This window comes from Hetaerina americana, unplaced genomic scaffold (genome assembly GCF_022747635.1).
Source record: "Hetaerina americana unplaced genomic scaffold, ioHetAmer1.1.p SCAF_3, whole genome shotgun sequence".
NCBI classification, from domain to species: Eukaryota; Metazoa; Arthropoda; class Insecta; order Odonata; family Calopterygidae; genus Hetaerina; species Hetaerina americana.
The window spans coordinates 6825882-6843764 of NW_027286874.1; the positions used below are offsets into that span (position 1 = coordinate 6825882).

Below are 17883 nucleotides of genomic sequence, written 5' to 3' on the forward strand. Positions count from 1 at the left end.
AATATGTTGAATCTTGAACAGATTTTAGGCCATAATAGTGCTTTTAATCTATTTTAGTTTCGTGTTAACAATGGGTAACTATCACTTGGAACCAGAGTAATGTCAAAAGGAATCAGAATATGTAGAATATAATTTAAAATAAATGAAAGGGGTCAGTTCCTCAAAATTTTAGTTTTCCACGAGTACGTATTCAGAGGAATGTAGAGGTCTCACAAACTGAAGAGTATGCATGACTGTGAAGGATTTACAAATTGATTATACGCTATTTCCAGATCTACTAAGTCAATTAACTGATAAATTTGTGACATCCAATTGCTTTGTGCATCGTGGATATTAATCATACGATAGTTTTGCAATTCTTATAATAACTTTAAGCACATGCATTCCTTCGATCATGACATATGACACCATAGTTCTATTAAAATGAATACAATCATGCGCTATAAGATCGCCACACTTTTAACTAAAAACGTCATTGCCATCTTTCTCAGCATGCTGAGTGTCTAGTTGTTTGCCACTAGTCTACCTTAACACCCGGGATGTATAGATAGCTTTTTTTGGATCCTTGAGTCATTAATGGAGAGTTCGCAAATGGTCTAAAGCAAATACGAGAATCTCTTTTGACATCGATACCGAAAACGTGATCAAAATAAGTTTTCTCAAACTCGTATTACCACCGTCGGTGATTCATTCGAAGCGCTGGAATAAAACATATAGAGCCTCTTCGCTTAGGTCCTATCGACGTCGTATGAATGATGAATAAACTGCGTACATTAAGTACTAATAATAAACATGTAAATAATACTCGCTTCCTTTCTGCCTGACATTAAAATCAAATTATATTTTTTTACCGCAATTATAAGAGCCATTTACTGGAATACTTAGCCTTGAGAAGAATCGACCTTGAACTACCATCGGATTCTCCGTTTTATCTTAACGAGTCGCAACATTAAATAGACGTGAATGACATTCCCGAACGCCACTCATTTCACGGATCAATTGCAATCACTACGTCTAACATACCCTTGAAAAGATACGTGATATTTTTGCCTACACTACGAATTATAGGGAGGGATGGAGTCATCGAATGAGTGAGCTCCTTATTCACTGCACTGGCCCTGTGACGCCTGTGACCAAGCGTCGACACACGTAGGCGAGCGCTCAGTATAACCATCAATCGGTCAAGCGTGTACACGGTTAGGAAGAGTAGCCACGGCTGAGCTGAAGAAATGACAGACACGTTGGTAGAAAAGGTAAGGAAAAACATTTTTGTTTCAAAATATAATGTTTTGTCACGTATACTTATAATTTTTAAACTACAAATATTTCGAAAAAGGTACCTGTGTTCATCAAATTCAGATATAATACTTAAAGCAGCGGTGGAGCTTTACATGTGTCGGAAAATGATAGCAGAGAATCGTAGATTTTAACGTATAATCCCATTGAACGCTAGCCTTAAATTTTCTATGAAAAAACTAGAAAATCCCCAGTCATACCTTCATGTGTAGAATGAACTATTTTGGTCTTGCGTTATTCACCTTCCAAATTCTCATTGCGATTGAGACATCCGCTTAAGAAAAGAAGAAGCCAAGCGTTTAACTCCAAATTCATTGTGCAGCGTCAATTCATAGCTTTAGAAGGATTAACAGTAGGATAATGTTTCCGAGAATCGATGATTGAAGCAGAAAAACAATTACCTTAAAAGGTAAAATCCCTTGGCGCGGAAACAGCTGTGTTTGCGTAAAGAACGTACTTCCGAATCTTTCGCAACAGATGGCACCTGCATAGATGGAAATTGAGCTACGTTTAAACGTATCTTTATCTGTGAATAAAGCGTAAATGAATGCCCTACATGTTAATACACATATTGAGGACAAGCTTTGTCATTTTTTTTAACGTTTGCACCCAGTTTTCGTTTACAATTTGTTAATGCACGTGCTTTTATCACGGAAATTATAATTAACGATTCTTCGTCTGAACTTCGCTCACGACGGTTTTTGTCATCGGGGATATTGTTCCCCTAGCTCCTGCGGGATAGTTTGCCAAACTGGTGATCATCACTCAGAAATGTATTTGCAGTTGTGCTCCATTCACTGCCACGGAGAAATTTTATTTCTTCAATTATTGAAGTGTGACTAAATTAAGTCATCCGTTGACTTGATATGTATATTTTCCAAAGATGAAAAGAAACATATCGAGGATTCTAGGCATCAGATATTAATTGCAAGTCAATATAAACGAGTGAAATGATGATTAAGCTATGCATCCTATTTTTGTGGCTGATTGTATAACATATATACAACATTTTCAGTTAGTTGCTTGATATTTATTTACGCCTTAGGAATCTTTTAATTACGTCGAGTCGGACTTCAATTATCTAATTTTCATTTACATGGACAACGAAAAAATATTTCTGGTGTTTTGTAATGCTTATCATTTTATGTGTAGGGTTAAGGGCTTTACGTTAAGGGTTCATTTGTTATTTCCTAAATATATTTTTAGACAAAATAGTCACTGGTGACCATCACGAGGCTGTAGAGAAGTAGAGAGTATTCCATTTCCACCTGAAATTCTTTAACGGGGTCTCACAGCCTCGTGAAGGATTCCAGTCAGGATAGTGTGTGTGGTCCCTGACACAGATTAATTTTCCGTGAACCACCACAGAGGATATTCTGGTCGAGAGGTTGTGGTTGGTCCCTGACGTGGTTCCCGTTAAACCAACGCAACATTTGGTCTGACGAGAGTTGTGACTAATTATTACGGCCATTGGAGTTTCTTACCCCCTCTTATTTTAACTGAGAGGCCGTAGAGCTCATTATTTCTTGCTAAAATGATTTTTATTTAAACCATGGGTCCCTTCCTAAATCTACTGGAATTCAATGGAACCACATCTTAAAAATGTCAATAATAAATGACTCTCCAAATAACTGTGAGAAAATCATAGGGCTTCTCTCCAGGCAGAATATTTAAGTATTCCAATGTACCACCAAATTAGTGAAATAGTTGAGTACAAGATATCACCATTTTGCATTGTTTAAAATTCTTCTGGAAATCGTCAAATTTGAGAAAATGATTCACATGAACGTGGCAGTTAAGACTTTGAAAGATTTACCTTAAATGCCTTTTTTCATTTTCTAATCCGTTTGAATTTTTTTTCTTTGAATGATTCAAGTTCCTTCAAGATGGCTTTGTAGTTCTTGAAGACTTCCTCAGTAATGAAGACGTGGATGAGCTCAGAAAAGCTGGAGAGAAGTTAGCAGAGAACATTCCAGATAATCACACTCATGTATTCAAATCTGGAGATGATAAGGTATGTTTTTAATGTTAAATTAAGAGAAATGTTGATACCCAATCCATACGACCACCCTCTTAGATTCAGCCATCCCTCTTTAATTCCAACACTGCGACTGAAACATTATGAATATCACATGAATTCAGTTATTACAACTATAATATGAATGTATTCAGAGTCTGCTTTGAACATACCTGGTTCATGCTCAGTAGTCTGCACTATTATGTGACCCTGTCCCAATTTATGCTATCACGTAGAATGGAAAAGCAATGAGGTCTGAAGACAAATGCATCACTATGCCTCACATGAATCCATTAATTTTAGAAAGGATAATTTTATTTTCTAATTATTCTTATATCTGGGGCATCTTGCTAGTGTCAATTCCTGTTGTTTACCTGAAATATTTGGCATTTGGCCTTAGTATTTTTTTTAGTCCCCATAATTAAGTTTCATAAGTCCTGTAAGTGACTTGTAGAGGTATAGGGCTAGTCAAAATACAAATAGTATTCCAGAATGGTAGAAAAATGGTAACAAAGAAGTACCCAGTACCAACAATGCAAATGACTTAGATAAAAATGCACAACCCTTTGAAGGATAATGGCATTAGAAAATATTGACAACCAGTATATATCTTGACACATTACATGTATTATTTAATTGTTCTTGGCATTTTATTAGTAAATAAATTATTTGGTTGTCAACTTCATTCATATGCAAATAGTGCATAATTATTTGCCTATTAACAGATTTGGCATTTCAGGTGATGTTATTTACTGCCCTTTCATATTTGGCAAAGATGTCTTTACTATTTAATATGCTTGGAACTCATAGTATTTTTGTATAATCTCCCGATGTTTCTCCTTTTTAATTCAAAATAAATCAAGCATAGCATTGAGAAGTTGGTTTTAAATTTATCTGCATATTCATTTTAAGATATTTGGTGGATTATTAACATGAAATACAGTTTGATGGATTATTAACAATAACTACAGTCAGCTAAAACCTGAATCAACCATCTCTTGAGGTTTATCTCGCAAATATTTCCAGATTGATTTCCTATTTTATTTTTCAGAAGAGAGATGAATACTTTCTGGACAGTGCAGATCAAGTCAGTTATTTTTATGAAGCATCTGCAGTGGAAAACGGAAACATTTCCGCAACCCTGAATGGCGATTCCGGCAATGGGGAGACAGGTGGACCCAAGAATTTACTAAACAAGGTCGGTCACGCTCTACACAAGCACAATCCAGTTTTTCGACGGGCAGCTGCATCGACACCAGTGCGAGAGATCTGCTATCGCCTCGGTCTCAATGACCCAGTCATCACACAGAGCATGTATATTTACAAGAATCCCAAGATTGGAGGTGAAGGTGAGATATCTTGTACAAATAAATAAACTGAACTGGAATGGAGTGGACATGAGCTAGAGGACTATTTTCACTTTGATTTGGTTTAAAATTTCTTCCAAACGCTGTGGTTAAGCCAAAGGATTTTCCTAATTTATTAAGTAACAACAACTGTAAGTACTTATTCCCCCTGGTATCTGGGTTTTAAAGAGATTCTTTCAATTTGATATAATCTATAATTTCAAAAATCATTGATCCCATTTGCCAACAAAAGTTCACGTGGTCTCCTTGAAATAGTAAAACAAAAATTTATCTCAGCCCTCGTGCATTCCTTTTTTTTTTCAAAATTCATAAATCTAGAATTAGCAGCTTACCAATTTCACATAAAAATTACCCATTTCTTACCCAATTTTGAATTTATCCTATGCCTAGATATCAAATGTAAAATTTTGATCATCAGCAAACAACAGCTGAAGCAAAGTGAATCCCTCTCAGCCCAGCATGAACCCACCCACCAATTATGTACTTTGCAACCAAAATTTTCCCCCCGCCATCCATCCCCCTTCTATTCTCAACAACTTTGTAACAAACCTCTCTTCTTTCAATTTATCCACTAGAGAAATCACTCTCCTAAATGAAGGGCTACAATTCTCCTTCATACCAAGTCTAATTCTCTTTCAACCTAAATTTAATTTTTCTCAATAATCTAAGTGATACTTGGAATTCACGAGTAAATATCTACCCAAAGCAGAGTGACACACTACCCATAATTACATCTACATTAAAATTATAGATAACCTTGCATGCTTCCCACCCCAAAACATCTCCTCCAGTGCCCATTGCTAAGGTGGATAAAGACAATTCTGATGTAACTGGGGACAAAGCTAATAGTCCAAGATCTTTTTGATTCCAGTCCGTACATGAAAATTTGAAAAAGAATCCTAAATGAGATGGTCTCACAAACAGAGCAACGGTTAACTGTTGTCTTCAGCCTAAAGACTGATTAACACAATGCTGATTTCGGGATTGAATTCATGATACTTTAAGTAATGTAATTTAAAAGGGCATATTGTATTCAATGAATGAGTTGAATTCAATTTCTAGTGCTTAAATAATCCTCAAGACTACTGTAGAATACCAACAGTGGCATTGGGGAAAACACAAAACAAGGCATTCATCTAATTGCAAAAGTTGAAAGGAGAGTAGGATTGTTTAAAAGTGGTTCATCCAAGACTTATCACCAAGTTTGCATAAAAAAATATTCAACATCCTGATCAGTAACTGAATTAAAGATCATTTAAAGTGGCCTCAATGAACCCAAAATTAAAATTCTGTATTCTATTCCCAAAATTAATAAATCTCAATACATATTGCAACCTACTGCCCTGTAATCTGAAGTATTCAATGCTTGAAGACAGAAAGCTTAGCATCTTTTGAAATTCTTTTGGAGACAGTCAGAAAGGAGTAGCAGTGATATTGAACAAAAAATTAGAAAGATTAATAGCAAACATTAAACATGAATGATTGAACGATATTAGTAGATGTACTTTACACTTTTGGGCTTCACTTTGTGGAATTGTTTGATGTCCATATTAAAAGAGTTTGTTATTTTCCACATACTTTATTTCACAGTAAAATGCATTTCAGTGACTGATGATGAAACGCATTGTACTGTGAAATAAAGTCTGTGGAAAATTACAAATTCCATTATAGTAGAGGTAAAAGCACAACCAATGAATTGGTCATTATTCAGGTAAACGTACATTGACTACCTCTTCAGAAAGAGATAGTGTATGCAATCAATTAATGGAAATAATTGCAGATGTCCCAGAGAGGAAGCATTGAATTGGGGATTGGAATTAGGTGGTGGGTGAAGGGAGGGATGGAGCGAGGTAGGGGAGTTCAGTTAAGGAACAAGTAGTAGCAGTAATTTTTATAGGAGGCAACCAACAGCTGAGGTCATATGCACCATTAGGAATGAACAGGAAAGGATGAAGGGTTAAGAGAAACCTGGTATTGGCATTAGCCTACTCTTAATGAAAGGAGCCAAGGGGTACACAGCTTTAAATCCCATCCGATAGATGGCATTTAGGAACAAGGAATCACTAGGAATGGCATTTAGGAACAAATACCAAAGTGAGAAAATAAATTTCTGCAGAATGAATGATTTGGACCCAAATAACATTAGTTTTAAACACCAACAATAGCCATAGATACCGGGGCAAAATGCTGGAGTATTCAGAGAGATATCAGTTGGACTACATTATGGTTAGGCACAGATTAGAAACATTTGAGTCAATTTGCAGAGTTTCCTGGTAGCAGATGCAGATTCAGGGCATAATTTAATGCTAACTAAGTGCAGCATCACATTCTCGATGATAAAAAAGGGAAAACGATGAGAAAATGGAATTTAGAAAATTTTATAACTGGAATAAAAAGGAAGGAGCACCAGGAAGCAGTCAAAATATTTCTGCGCAAAGAGAATAGAATGGGTACAGAAGGGAAAAATGTAAACTTAAGGGATGGATGAGGTTCAAGTTGATTCAACCTGAAGATGCTCCTAGGAAATGGAGCAAAATTATTGTTACCTGAAACAATGCACAAGACATGTATTCCAGAGGAATTATGAATCCAGCAAGTAAATGTAATGGAAATTAAAAAAGGCTGAGTAAGTTAGGAACTGTTTTTAATGAAGATGGTGAAATAGTATGGACATGAGAGGGAGAAAAACAGTACTGTATGTTAGGCAAAGAAGCTTTTACAAAGGAGGAATTGATATCAAGGACCTCGAGGAAAAATTTAGAGAAAGAGATTAGTGAAAGCATGGATATGAAGCATTTAGAGTAGTATTAATAACATTACTTATAGTTAATCACTGCTTGGTCATTGAGGCACAAGAATAAACATAGATTTGAGAATTTTCTAATGAATAAAATTGCAGCGTAGATGTGAAGAAGAATGTAAAAAGTAAAATGGATTAAAAGAAAAACGTAGAGGTAATGGGCATGGTGAAAGGGGAGAAGAGATGACAGAAATTCAAAGGGAAAGGTGGAATCAGGGCATTTTGATTGGCAATGGAATTTTGAAGACAAGCGATTTGAGGGGAGAACAGAAGGCAGGAAGTGTGGGGCATTGAAGATGGGTTTTTGCAGAGTAGAGTATTATGTTGTGTCCTATTAGATGTGGCTCGTGGAAGCGTGTTGGTGGTCTGGGTGCCCATCAAAAACCTACCTTAACAGTTAGACCAACATTAATAATTATCATGATTTTTGTTGTGAAGTGCATTACTAACTTGTATTTTTCCAATACTGGCAGTGCTTCCACATCAAGATGCAACATACTTATATGCAGATCCACCATCCGCCCTCGTTGGCTTCTGGTTGGCCTTGGATGATGCCACCACTAAAAATGGCTGCCTGTGGTTTGCTTCTGGCTCACACAAATCTGGTGTTCACAGGCGATTGGTTCGCACCCAAGGAGATGGGACCGAATCAAATGGCGTGCAGCTGACCTACAATGCACCTGCTCCTTCATATCCATCATCAATATTCCGTCCTGTTCCTGTTAAGAAGGGTATGTAGGAAGGAACCAGGGCCATGCTTCCATTTTAAAACCTTCATACTTTGCAATGGAGTGCCTTAAATAAACATCGGCATGTTGTCATAAAGAGGGATTAGGCACTGCAGCAAAGTCAAAAGTAAATTGCAGTTTGAAAATCAGCCATTATATTCCCACTCACCCCTTTAGTGCAGTACTTGATTTCCTGTATTTGAATTAAATCATCATGTTGCTCTGATGAAATTTTTTCTTTCAATGAAATGCCATTTGGCCAACTTTTGTGCCACTTCAGTTTTTCCCTTCTTCATGATACGGTTAATTTACTTGAGGCATTCTTCAACCCATCTTCCTGGGACTTTGACTCTTGGTGCAACTTGTTGCATAATATTTTTGTGCAGCAATTTACTACTCTAGAATACTTTCTCGGAGTCAATGAAACACATCTCATTCATGAATGTAAAGCTGCTCTTCTACAGAGATAAATGGATAAAGGAAGATGAACCTGGGCTGTGTAAACTTCATACTTGCCATCAGTTGTTGCAGATGATCTTAATTTGTAGGAACGTGGTAGTCCAATGGGTAGAGCCCTGGACTACTGACTGGAGGTCCCAGATTCAATTCCAGGTGATACCTCTGGGCATGCTTAGCTTCAAACAATGCTGCATGAATTTTCGGGTACCAGATCTTCCTGTATTGGATTTCCTACATCACAGATGGGACAGAAAAAATAATTAGCCCCCTGTACTACCCTAGTGATGTGAGTTCCACATGCTGTTGGGCTTAGTACTAGATCAGCTCAACCCTCACCCATCAAACCTACCTTTGGCTTGATAACTATGGTTTTTGAATTGTGCTATCACGATGTGCATACCTTCTGGTGTAACAGCTGCCCTTCACAAATGATTCCAAGTAAATATTGTCCTTCGGTTGTAGTCGTGCTCCTCACATTTACAGAAAATGAAGCCATGATTTTTCTTTATATCTAAGATACATTTTAGGACCAATGCATGTGTTTTCAAATGTGAGCCTTCAGCTTCCTGATTTCAGAGTTGAACTTTCCAACCCTAGGGTTACCTATAACACTACTCTTTGAATAGAATAAATGAGTATAGAATTGATGATAATTTACATATCAGTACCATTTTGTAATAATTTAAGAGCAGTTATCACTGTGAATTATATAATGGTCTTCACAACATTAAAGATCAATTGCCAAAGTATCAATTTTGAAGAATCAATTTGATCTGCAGTATAAGTATTCAAAAATTGTTAATTCTGACTACCCATTATTATTTTAGTTTTAGGTAATTGAAAATATAAAACCAAAAGGAAATCTCTTGAAAACGTTGGCATTTTGCAATTACAATCTTCAGTTGCAAAATTTTTGACAAGTATTATAGCCACTTCATTTTCAAGAAAAGGCTGTTATTTCAGGTTCAAATAATAATAAATAAAAAAACAGTTACCCTTAATTGCTTCAGCCCATAGTTTTTGTTGGAACCCATATTTAGGATAAGTGTCTACCAAAGGTAGCTGGTAGCAGACACATGCATAATAATATATAATATTATATAAACATGAAATAATATATTAATGCATCATGCAAACGATCATATTAAGGAAATTCGCCCGAGGATTATAACTCTGATGTGGGCTGTAGCATAACTGGTTAAATGTGCACACACTAACAGTGTCAAAATTAGTAACAGCATTTCACTTACCTGTACTTCATTAAAATCACAGATGGTTTTTTTCAATTTTTATGAGCTTGCAACAGTTAAATGAATGGTGATAATCAATTATTTCAGTAACTGTCCCACTTATTAATAATTTATTGATCATTCAGCCAACATTATGTGAAATAGATCTCATCACACATTGTTACAAAATATACATTTTGTAAAATATTTATCATATAAAAAATTATATTAAGTACAAAGCCAGTAGATTCAATTATTACACAAAAACCATAAACTCAGTAATCAACCAGTCAGTTCGGTGGGTAATAGTAGAGATCACCCAGTCCTAAGCATGTGAAATTCACACATCAGGGTAGGGGGTCCAGTTCCTTTCCCTGTACTGGCTATGGTTTCCCAGGCATATCTGGTACCCATAAAATCACATAGCTTGGATTAAGCTGGGGGTGCCCACTGAGGCATGCCCAGGAATCGAACCTGGGCCCTATGGTCAGTAGTCGAACACTCTACCTCAGGACTACCACATCTCCCCATTTTCTAAAATACATGGAAATACGAACAAACACACAAAGTTTACAGTTGCTGAGACACACAGCCATCTTAATTTGTTTAACATTTAAAAGGTAACATTTATCAAAATATCAATTAACCCATAAAGACATGTTGGAAACTCTCTTCCAAGCTGTATAATGAGTTGAATTTTCATCAGTTCTTAAGAGATCTTCTTAGAGTTAGCCTCATTGGTTTTCTTTTGTATTTTCTGGTAGTTGAATGAAAACTTTGAGTAAGAACCTTCCAAGTTTTACAATGCAACAATTTTACAGTGTAATAATCAGTTGTCTTGACCAGGATTCGAAACCAGATCCCTTGATGTCTGGCCAAGAACTTGAGCCAGTTAAGCTATGAAAGCATCCTTTGAACTCAAAATTCGGATAAAAGCCTCGATAGCTTAACTGGCTCAAGTACTCGGTTAGACATTGAGGGATCTGGGGTCGAATCCTGGTCAAGGCAAATGATTTTTACACTCTGAAATTGTTGCATTGTAATGCATATTAGCGGATGACTTCATTAAAAGTTATCATTACAACATCTCCCGCAGTTTCTTGGAAGCTTCTAAGTTTTGTTTTATTAATCACATAGAATGGGACCGCTAAAACTCTTCTTTGTGTATTGTGTTATCTGCATGAATGCCTGCCCTTTTTGGCTAGGATGACTGCTTATCTTTTACATACATAAGTAATTCTAAGGTATAAACAATAGTTATGATTTCAGTCCTTAAAAAGTATAACTTGTAGTGTTCATCCCACTTAGTGCCAAAAGGGCTCCAAAGGTGAAGCAGTATATTTTTTTACTTATCGCATGTCCTCACAAAACTACCTATACATAATATAGCTTTGGAAATAACCACAATTTGCAATCATTAACACAAAAAGGGACTTGAGGTTTCAGTTTAATGATTGGACAGAGAACTCTGCACAGCTTAATCCAAATACTGTTGACGAGGTCATCCCAAGATAGTTTTCTGGCAAGATGAAACCCGAACAACTTTACAGATGGAGTTTACTCAATCCAAAAGAAAACTTACCAGTATCTAAAAACTAATTGTATCATTTCAAAAAGCTCATAATTCCTAAATCAGTCTGTCATCAGATATAACATCTGATTCTCAGCGCTTCCATCATATTCCCTGTGTTTGCACATTATCAGTTGCATAGGTACGTGGACCATAACTTAATAAAACTGATCTCATAATCCATATTTGTGTACTTTTTGTTTGTTATTGTAATTGTGGCAGAATTCGCTTTAGTTAGATCAAACATAATCATAACAGCAGACAGATTGCTCTCAAAGGCTTGACTTATATATTATGGTTTCAACTTCATTACCAGTTGACATACCTGGTTTGCAGACACAATGATTAGATGCTAGTATTGATTCAAATTGTCATATTGAAGTTAACAATGGTAAATTCAATTCAGAAGATCTGGCTGTCCAATCCTAGGAGGAAGTTTTAATATTTCCAATATTCAGTGATTTTTTTGTAAACTCAAGTACAACTCTGTAATCTAATCTCACTCACTGCGACCAAGTGTTCACTACTTCCAAATTTGAAAGTGCATTTTGAATTTCCACACTTCCACATCACACTGATAATCATTTTTTTCTCTCCATCAGGCACCTGCATAGTGATTCATGGGTTGGTGGTGCACAGGAGTGACGCAAATACATCAAGTGATCCACGCCACGCATTCACTTTCCACGTGCTTGATCAGCAGGGGAGCAAGTACTCTCCTGAGAATTGGCTACAACTTCCTGAGGGGGAGTCCTTTATGTCTTTGTATGGCAATAAGCAGAATTTACCCGTTTCTTGTTAACTTCCATCTTAGTCATTTAATCAACCAAAGAATTACTTTTAGCAATGCTTATATTCAATGTAAACCATTCATTTATCTCTACCATATCAGTTTTAGCTACTAGATTATACTTTCAAATATTTTCTTCACTCCTGGTCATCTTATGTGAGTTAACATTTTAACATGTGACATAAGTGGCCTCAATGCTGCTTATTTGAATTATGAAACAGTATGACCAGAGTTGTATAATTCACAGCCAAATAACCAAATTATATATGTACATTTTATTGCCACTGTTTTTTTATAACCCATTATGGCAACTATAATGTTAACCAAGTTAATAAATCACTTTAAATGAGAGAATAGATGTTTTATTAACAAAATGTCAACACACTTCTACGTACAGGCTAGCTACAAATACAAAAATAAATAGAAAAAAAGGCACAAGATTGAGCAAATGCAGGCTGCATTGAGAAGGTAACTTAATAATCACAGGTAACATTTTGAAAAGTCTCTTTTTACTTGATTGCATTCAATACCTTCAGGAGTATCATCTGAACCTCTTCGAACTGCCTCACCCCATTTAAAAGCACCATTCTGCAAAGGAATCATGAGCTTATCAGACAGCAACCAAGGCAGTTAAGCAATGTTAATGCAAAAATACTCAATATTGATGCACAAATACTAAAAAAAAAACCACCCAAGTTCCGGTTTAATAATGGTAGATCTTTTTAATAACAGAATGGGTTTAACATTCAATTTTAATAAGTAATTTGCTGAGTAAGTAATGGAAGCATTCTAGCAAAGAGCTAAAAATTTTACTGGCAATTTAATGTTTGAAAAAACATGCCAAATCAATTCTCAGAAGTAATCAATTTTTCTTACCTCATTAAGATTACCATTGTATTCGTTGTCTATTTATTAACCTTGGATGAATGATTTACCTGAGTTCTTACAATTAGTGCATTGGGGCATGGTCTACAACATCTAGATTCAATCAACTAATAATTTTCAGTAATGTTGTAGAATACGGCCTAATCTCCCGAAGCAGCAGTTCCCCATCAAAGGAAAGGAAGAATGAAAGACTCTGGTCCCACATGCCCTCTCCCAACTTAAGGATGAGGTAGATATCGGGAGAGAACGAAGGGTTCTGGGTGGCTGAATGAAAAGGGGAAGGTTGGAGGTTAGCAGTTATCTTCAGGGTAATAGTAATGGGCAAAGCTGAGTAGTCCGTGGGGTAGGAGAAGAGAGGGATCGGAACAAGGGTGAGGAGTAAGTCAAGAGAAGAACATCTCGAGGGGTGTATGCTAGGCATTACCCCTCTGCAAGAGGGGACAACAAGGAGATAGGAATGCCACTGAAATATGTAATTGATCATAATGATTACAATTTCTTTCTAATCGGACTGTTCAATAAACAGTTACAAAATGTTTATTGGCTTAACTTGTTGTGCAGAAATGTTATTTTATGTCATATTATTAGTTTAATGTGCACTCCATATGAGGTATCAGTGTCATTGATTTGACCCAGAGTCATGCCAGCACCTGCTATTGCAAGTTGAGACATGTTCAGTTCAAGTGTAAAAATAATGGAGCTCTGTTGCAATTAGATGCATGTTCAGTTCAACTATGGAATTAAACGAAGCTAACACATGATGAAGCAATGTTCCTCGTTGTAATTTTGCTTTCTCCTGAACACATTGCCAGCCAAGGCCTGTGTAATGATGCTACAGAAGGTTTATTGGGAGCCTTTTCCTCCTTATAGGAAAGCTAGAAGATAATTGAAATCATTTAAAGATGGAGACAATTTTTTTTAAAAGGAATGCAAACCCGGAGCTCCAAATAGCATAAGTGCACTCTCAGCTACATAGAGAATTTCATTGGGTGCAATCCAATCATTGTTAACAGAAAAACTGCACATGAGACTTGTTTGTGGCCGGTGGGTTCATGGATTGCTATAATAGAACAACAGGACATTCATGCACTGGTTTGTTGGTATTTGAAGTTGATCTTACAGGAGGATGAGGAGTTTCACCTGAAGATTATCACTGCACTACTTACACATTCATGTCCTTGCTTTGTTAACAATATTTATCAAAATCAACACTTAGTACATAAGTCTAGTACAATTACGATAACTATAAACCGCAAATACTTGTTTCACAAGCCAATCTCATAGCTACAATTATTTTGACACTTTCATGAAGTGTGATAACAGTGAACTGATTTTATTCATTTTAAGTTCATGTCATATCTAGACAGGCTACATGCTTAAGTGATATAATAAAATGGTAAATACTTTCAGATACTACTTTATATTTATAAGGATCACATATCTCAGTGAATAGATTTTATGCTAAATAATTAAGACATAAAATTTTGCTAGACTAATAATTTATGATGAAAACCATGTCCACCTACCACCATGTGGCATGTTAACTAAAATGACTTAACATTACTGATAGAAAATGGGGAACAAACAATCAATCACAGGAAAGATCCAGGGAGGATGGCGTGTACATGTATAGACTCCACCAATCCAGTCTTATAACTCTGAGGTGCCCCACATGTGCAACTCCCACACCTGAGACTAACACACAGACAATGATTTCATTACATTATCTGGTCAAGTTTTAATTATACCTGTGAATCACTTGAACTCAAGGATTCAACTGATTACAAAACACCTCGCCCCATACCCATAACCATGCATTTATAGTTCATTAGTCACACGTCTATTTTTGCCCTTTTTCACAGTCTTCCATGGACTAATATATGTTCTCACCTGAGGCCAAGCCATTTCAATAAGCTAGATAATTTTTTTAATTTTTAGTTAAAAAACTTATAGTTATTAAAAATCAAAGCGTTCAGTACCTTGAGGCATTATCTATGCAAAATATGAAGACTTTCTCACAGGTTAAGGCTTTGTCGGCAAGAACCTCGGATGGCACCATGGACTGAATAAATGAATGAAGACTTAAGATAGCTGGATGCTCCACTGACAGTTGAGTTTCAGCCGTTTCCAAAATTCTGGAAACAAACCATATTTGGAATTAGGCTTGCAATAGTAGTAGAAATAAAATAACCCCACCAAAAAATTATAAATTTTGAGAAGGGTTTCAGAATGGTATACATTACAATGTCATTACAGTCTCTCTTGGCTTCACTTTTTAAGCACCTGCTTTCTTTATTTTGTTATTATGAAGTTTCAATTCAATCCTTCCCACTGCAAATTCAAAAGGTGGTCCATTTTTTATTCAAACTTCAAAACAACTCTTGTAATTTATTCCAAAAAGTTTTTTTTACACTCAATTAACACAGAATAAAGTTAAATTTTCAATGTTACTTTTATCTCAAAACTAAGTATGCTGTTTTTGAAACACACTACCACTTTCGAACTTGGGATAGTAAACACTTCTGAAATAGATGGGCAGGGTCATCACACCATTGTAAATTAATAGTAATAGATTCCTCTATATAAATAATTCAAAATTTGAAAGAAGCCTTATGGTCATGAAAATGTTAGGAAATGGAGTATAAATGGCTTTGGCCATTATTGATCAAAAATTAAACTCATTCTCTCAAAGTAACATTTGAGTATTTTTGTTTTCTATGCAAGCATGTCCTGAAGAGATTCGTTAAATGGCAAGTATTACACATTCACACAATTTGACACTTTGATGTTTCTTTTCCATCGGTCAATTGCTTTAAAGGATTTTGAAAGCTTCACAGATCCATTTGACTTAGCATAGCATTGAGAGCAGGCCAAAGAGAGGACCAAGGCATTCTGCCAACTTGACAGTTGAGGAGTGGTCGCAATCAGGAGGAAATGGTTCAACTGCTGACTAAGCACTCTTATCCCTGAATGCGCCCCCTCACAACCAAGCAATGAAGCAGATACCTGACCGGCTGGAGAGCAAAGCCCTGACTGCACTGCCACAATCACCCAAGTTTAGAACGATTTGTGATGAAGAAGCCAAGAAAAAGTTGCTAGGATGAAAAAATTGGAAATTACTTCAACACAAAGTCTACAGTAGTAACTTACTTGGACAGACAGGTGACAATAGTGCGGACATAATGAAATGCCTCAGGCAGTCTTCCTTTTACTTCTTCTGGGGATGGAAAATTGTCTGGCTTCTCATAATGAACATCACGTTCAATGCCAAAAGTATCACAGACGACCCCACTGTGTATGAAACAAAAGAAAACATGCAATGGAGGCATGACAATTATGGTATAATGCATACAAGAAAATCCCCAACATGGTAGTATGCATAGTTAAAATCGAAGTTGTTTTCAACCACAGTTATCAACTCCCAAGTATTGTTTTGAAGGCAGGGCAAGTACGGGGTCCAGTTACTGGTTCAATAATGGCTGCCCACAAAATAACACATCTTGAATTTAGCTGAGAGTACCACAGCATTCATTTGAACCCAGCACCCTTCACTCAATAGCTGAATGCCCTACCCCACTGACCACCTATCTCCCCTAGTTACAAAGTCCATTTCACATTTTAATCAAAATCATTCATGAAATAATTTGATCGCTTTCCCATGCAGCATTGAAACGAGAACATAATTTCCATTGATTGTAAAACTAACTTGAGTAATTCCAAAGAAACTGCAGGAAAAGCCGCAAAAGTAACTTTTAACGGAGTCATCCGCTAATGTGCATTTCAATGAAACAATTTCAGAGAATGATTTTTACACTCTGAAATTGTTGCATTGAATAACTTGAGTTTTGAAGGAGTTGACGCCAGTAAGAATGCACTTGAAAATTTCCATTCACATGATTTACTGAGGAAAAATTTTATTTTATAATACTAGCTCAATGTGTGATTTATATCTGGTACTAGTTTAATTGTTTGGCAACAATCTGATCAAAAATATTCTTGTGATCACAAGTTATCGACATTGAACTCTCCCCCCTTAGGGGACTGTGGATTTCCCTAAGTGTGAAAAAAAATATTTTAACCAATAGTGATGCATTGTTTCACAAAAATGACACACATTCCATCAGCCATGATGCCAACAGTAATGAGGTCAGCATCATGTTAGCTGAATTCAAAATACATCACTTGCACTGATCAAAAGGAAACCTTGAAACTCAATTACAACCAGAAGAAAATCAATCACTCCTTATGCTGAACTTGATGATGGGGGAACAAAACAAAACATTTCATGGAAGTAATTAAAAAAATCAAAAATACAGAGGACCTATGGTAAAAATGAACATTTGAACTATTTAAACTTAAAAATATTCAGAGAAGAAATTTATTTCACGATAAAGCATGAGCCAATACTTTCGATTTATGCAACTTCAAAGCAGTGTCTCTCAATGGAGAGTCAAGTAATGAAAGGTCTAAGAAGAAGAACAGAGGCACCTACACCTAGGCATGGATTAGCAGTACCTTGAAATGATAGGCCGGGAAATTTTGTGAATGAAATGCGAAAAATATGTACAAATTTTTCCAGAACATTCTCCCAATTTCCCGTGCTTTTCTGAAGAGCAAAATTCCCGAAGTTTTCCAGGTTAGCTGAGGCCCTGTACATAACATTGTGAACTCCAGTTTATTCACTATCGTCCAAGGAAAAGTTTGATACTTTGAAGGAGTAGCTTCTATTTTGTTTGCATCCA

At 36.1% G+C, this 17883-nt stretch overlaps 2 protein-coding genes across 2 annotated transcripts in view; one reads left to right on the forward strand and one right to left on the reverse strand.

Moving 5' to 3' along the window:
* Window positions 1-944: 944 nt before the first annotated feature.
* On the forward strand, window positions 945-12602 carry LOC139690021 (phytanoyl-CoA dioxygenase domain-containing protein 1-like). Its single transcript, XM_071587200.1, has 5 exons — window positions 945-1253; window positions 3173-3310; window positions 4365-4662; window positions 7954-8211; window positions 12069-12602. Exons 1-5 carry the CDS (start codon window positions 1230-1232, stop codon window positions 12266-12268), a joined length of 918 nt encoding a protein of 305 aa, XP_071443301.1. The 5' UTR covers window positions 945-1229; the 3' UTR covers window positions 12269-12602.
* Window positions 12590-17883, reverse strand: part of Swt1 (Swt1 RNA endoribonuclease) — a 31252-nt gene continuing 25958 nt past the window's right edge. Inside the window, exons 11-13 of the mRNA XM_071587199.1 lie at window positions 16292-16432; window positions 15121-15276; window positions 12590-12844 (exon numbers count right to left, since the gene is read on the reverse strand). Of these exons, the coding sequence (XP_071443300.1) occupies window positions 12766-12844; window positions 15121-15276; window positions 16292-16432 (376 nt within the window). The 3' untranslated portion in view covers window positions 12590-12765. The remainder of the gene's footprint in view (window positions 12845-15120; window positions 15277-16291; window positions 16433-17883) is intronic.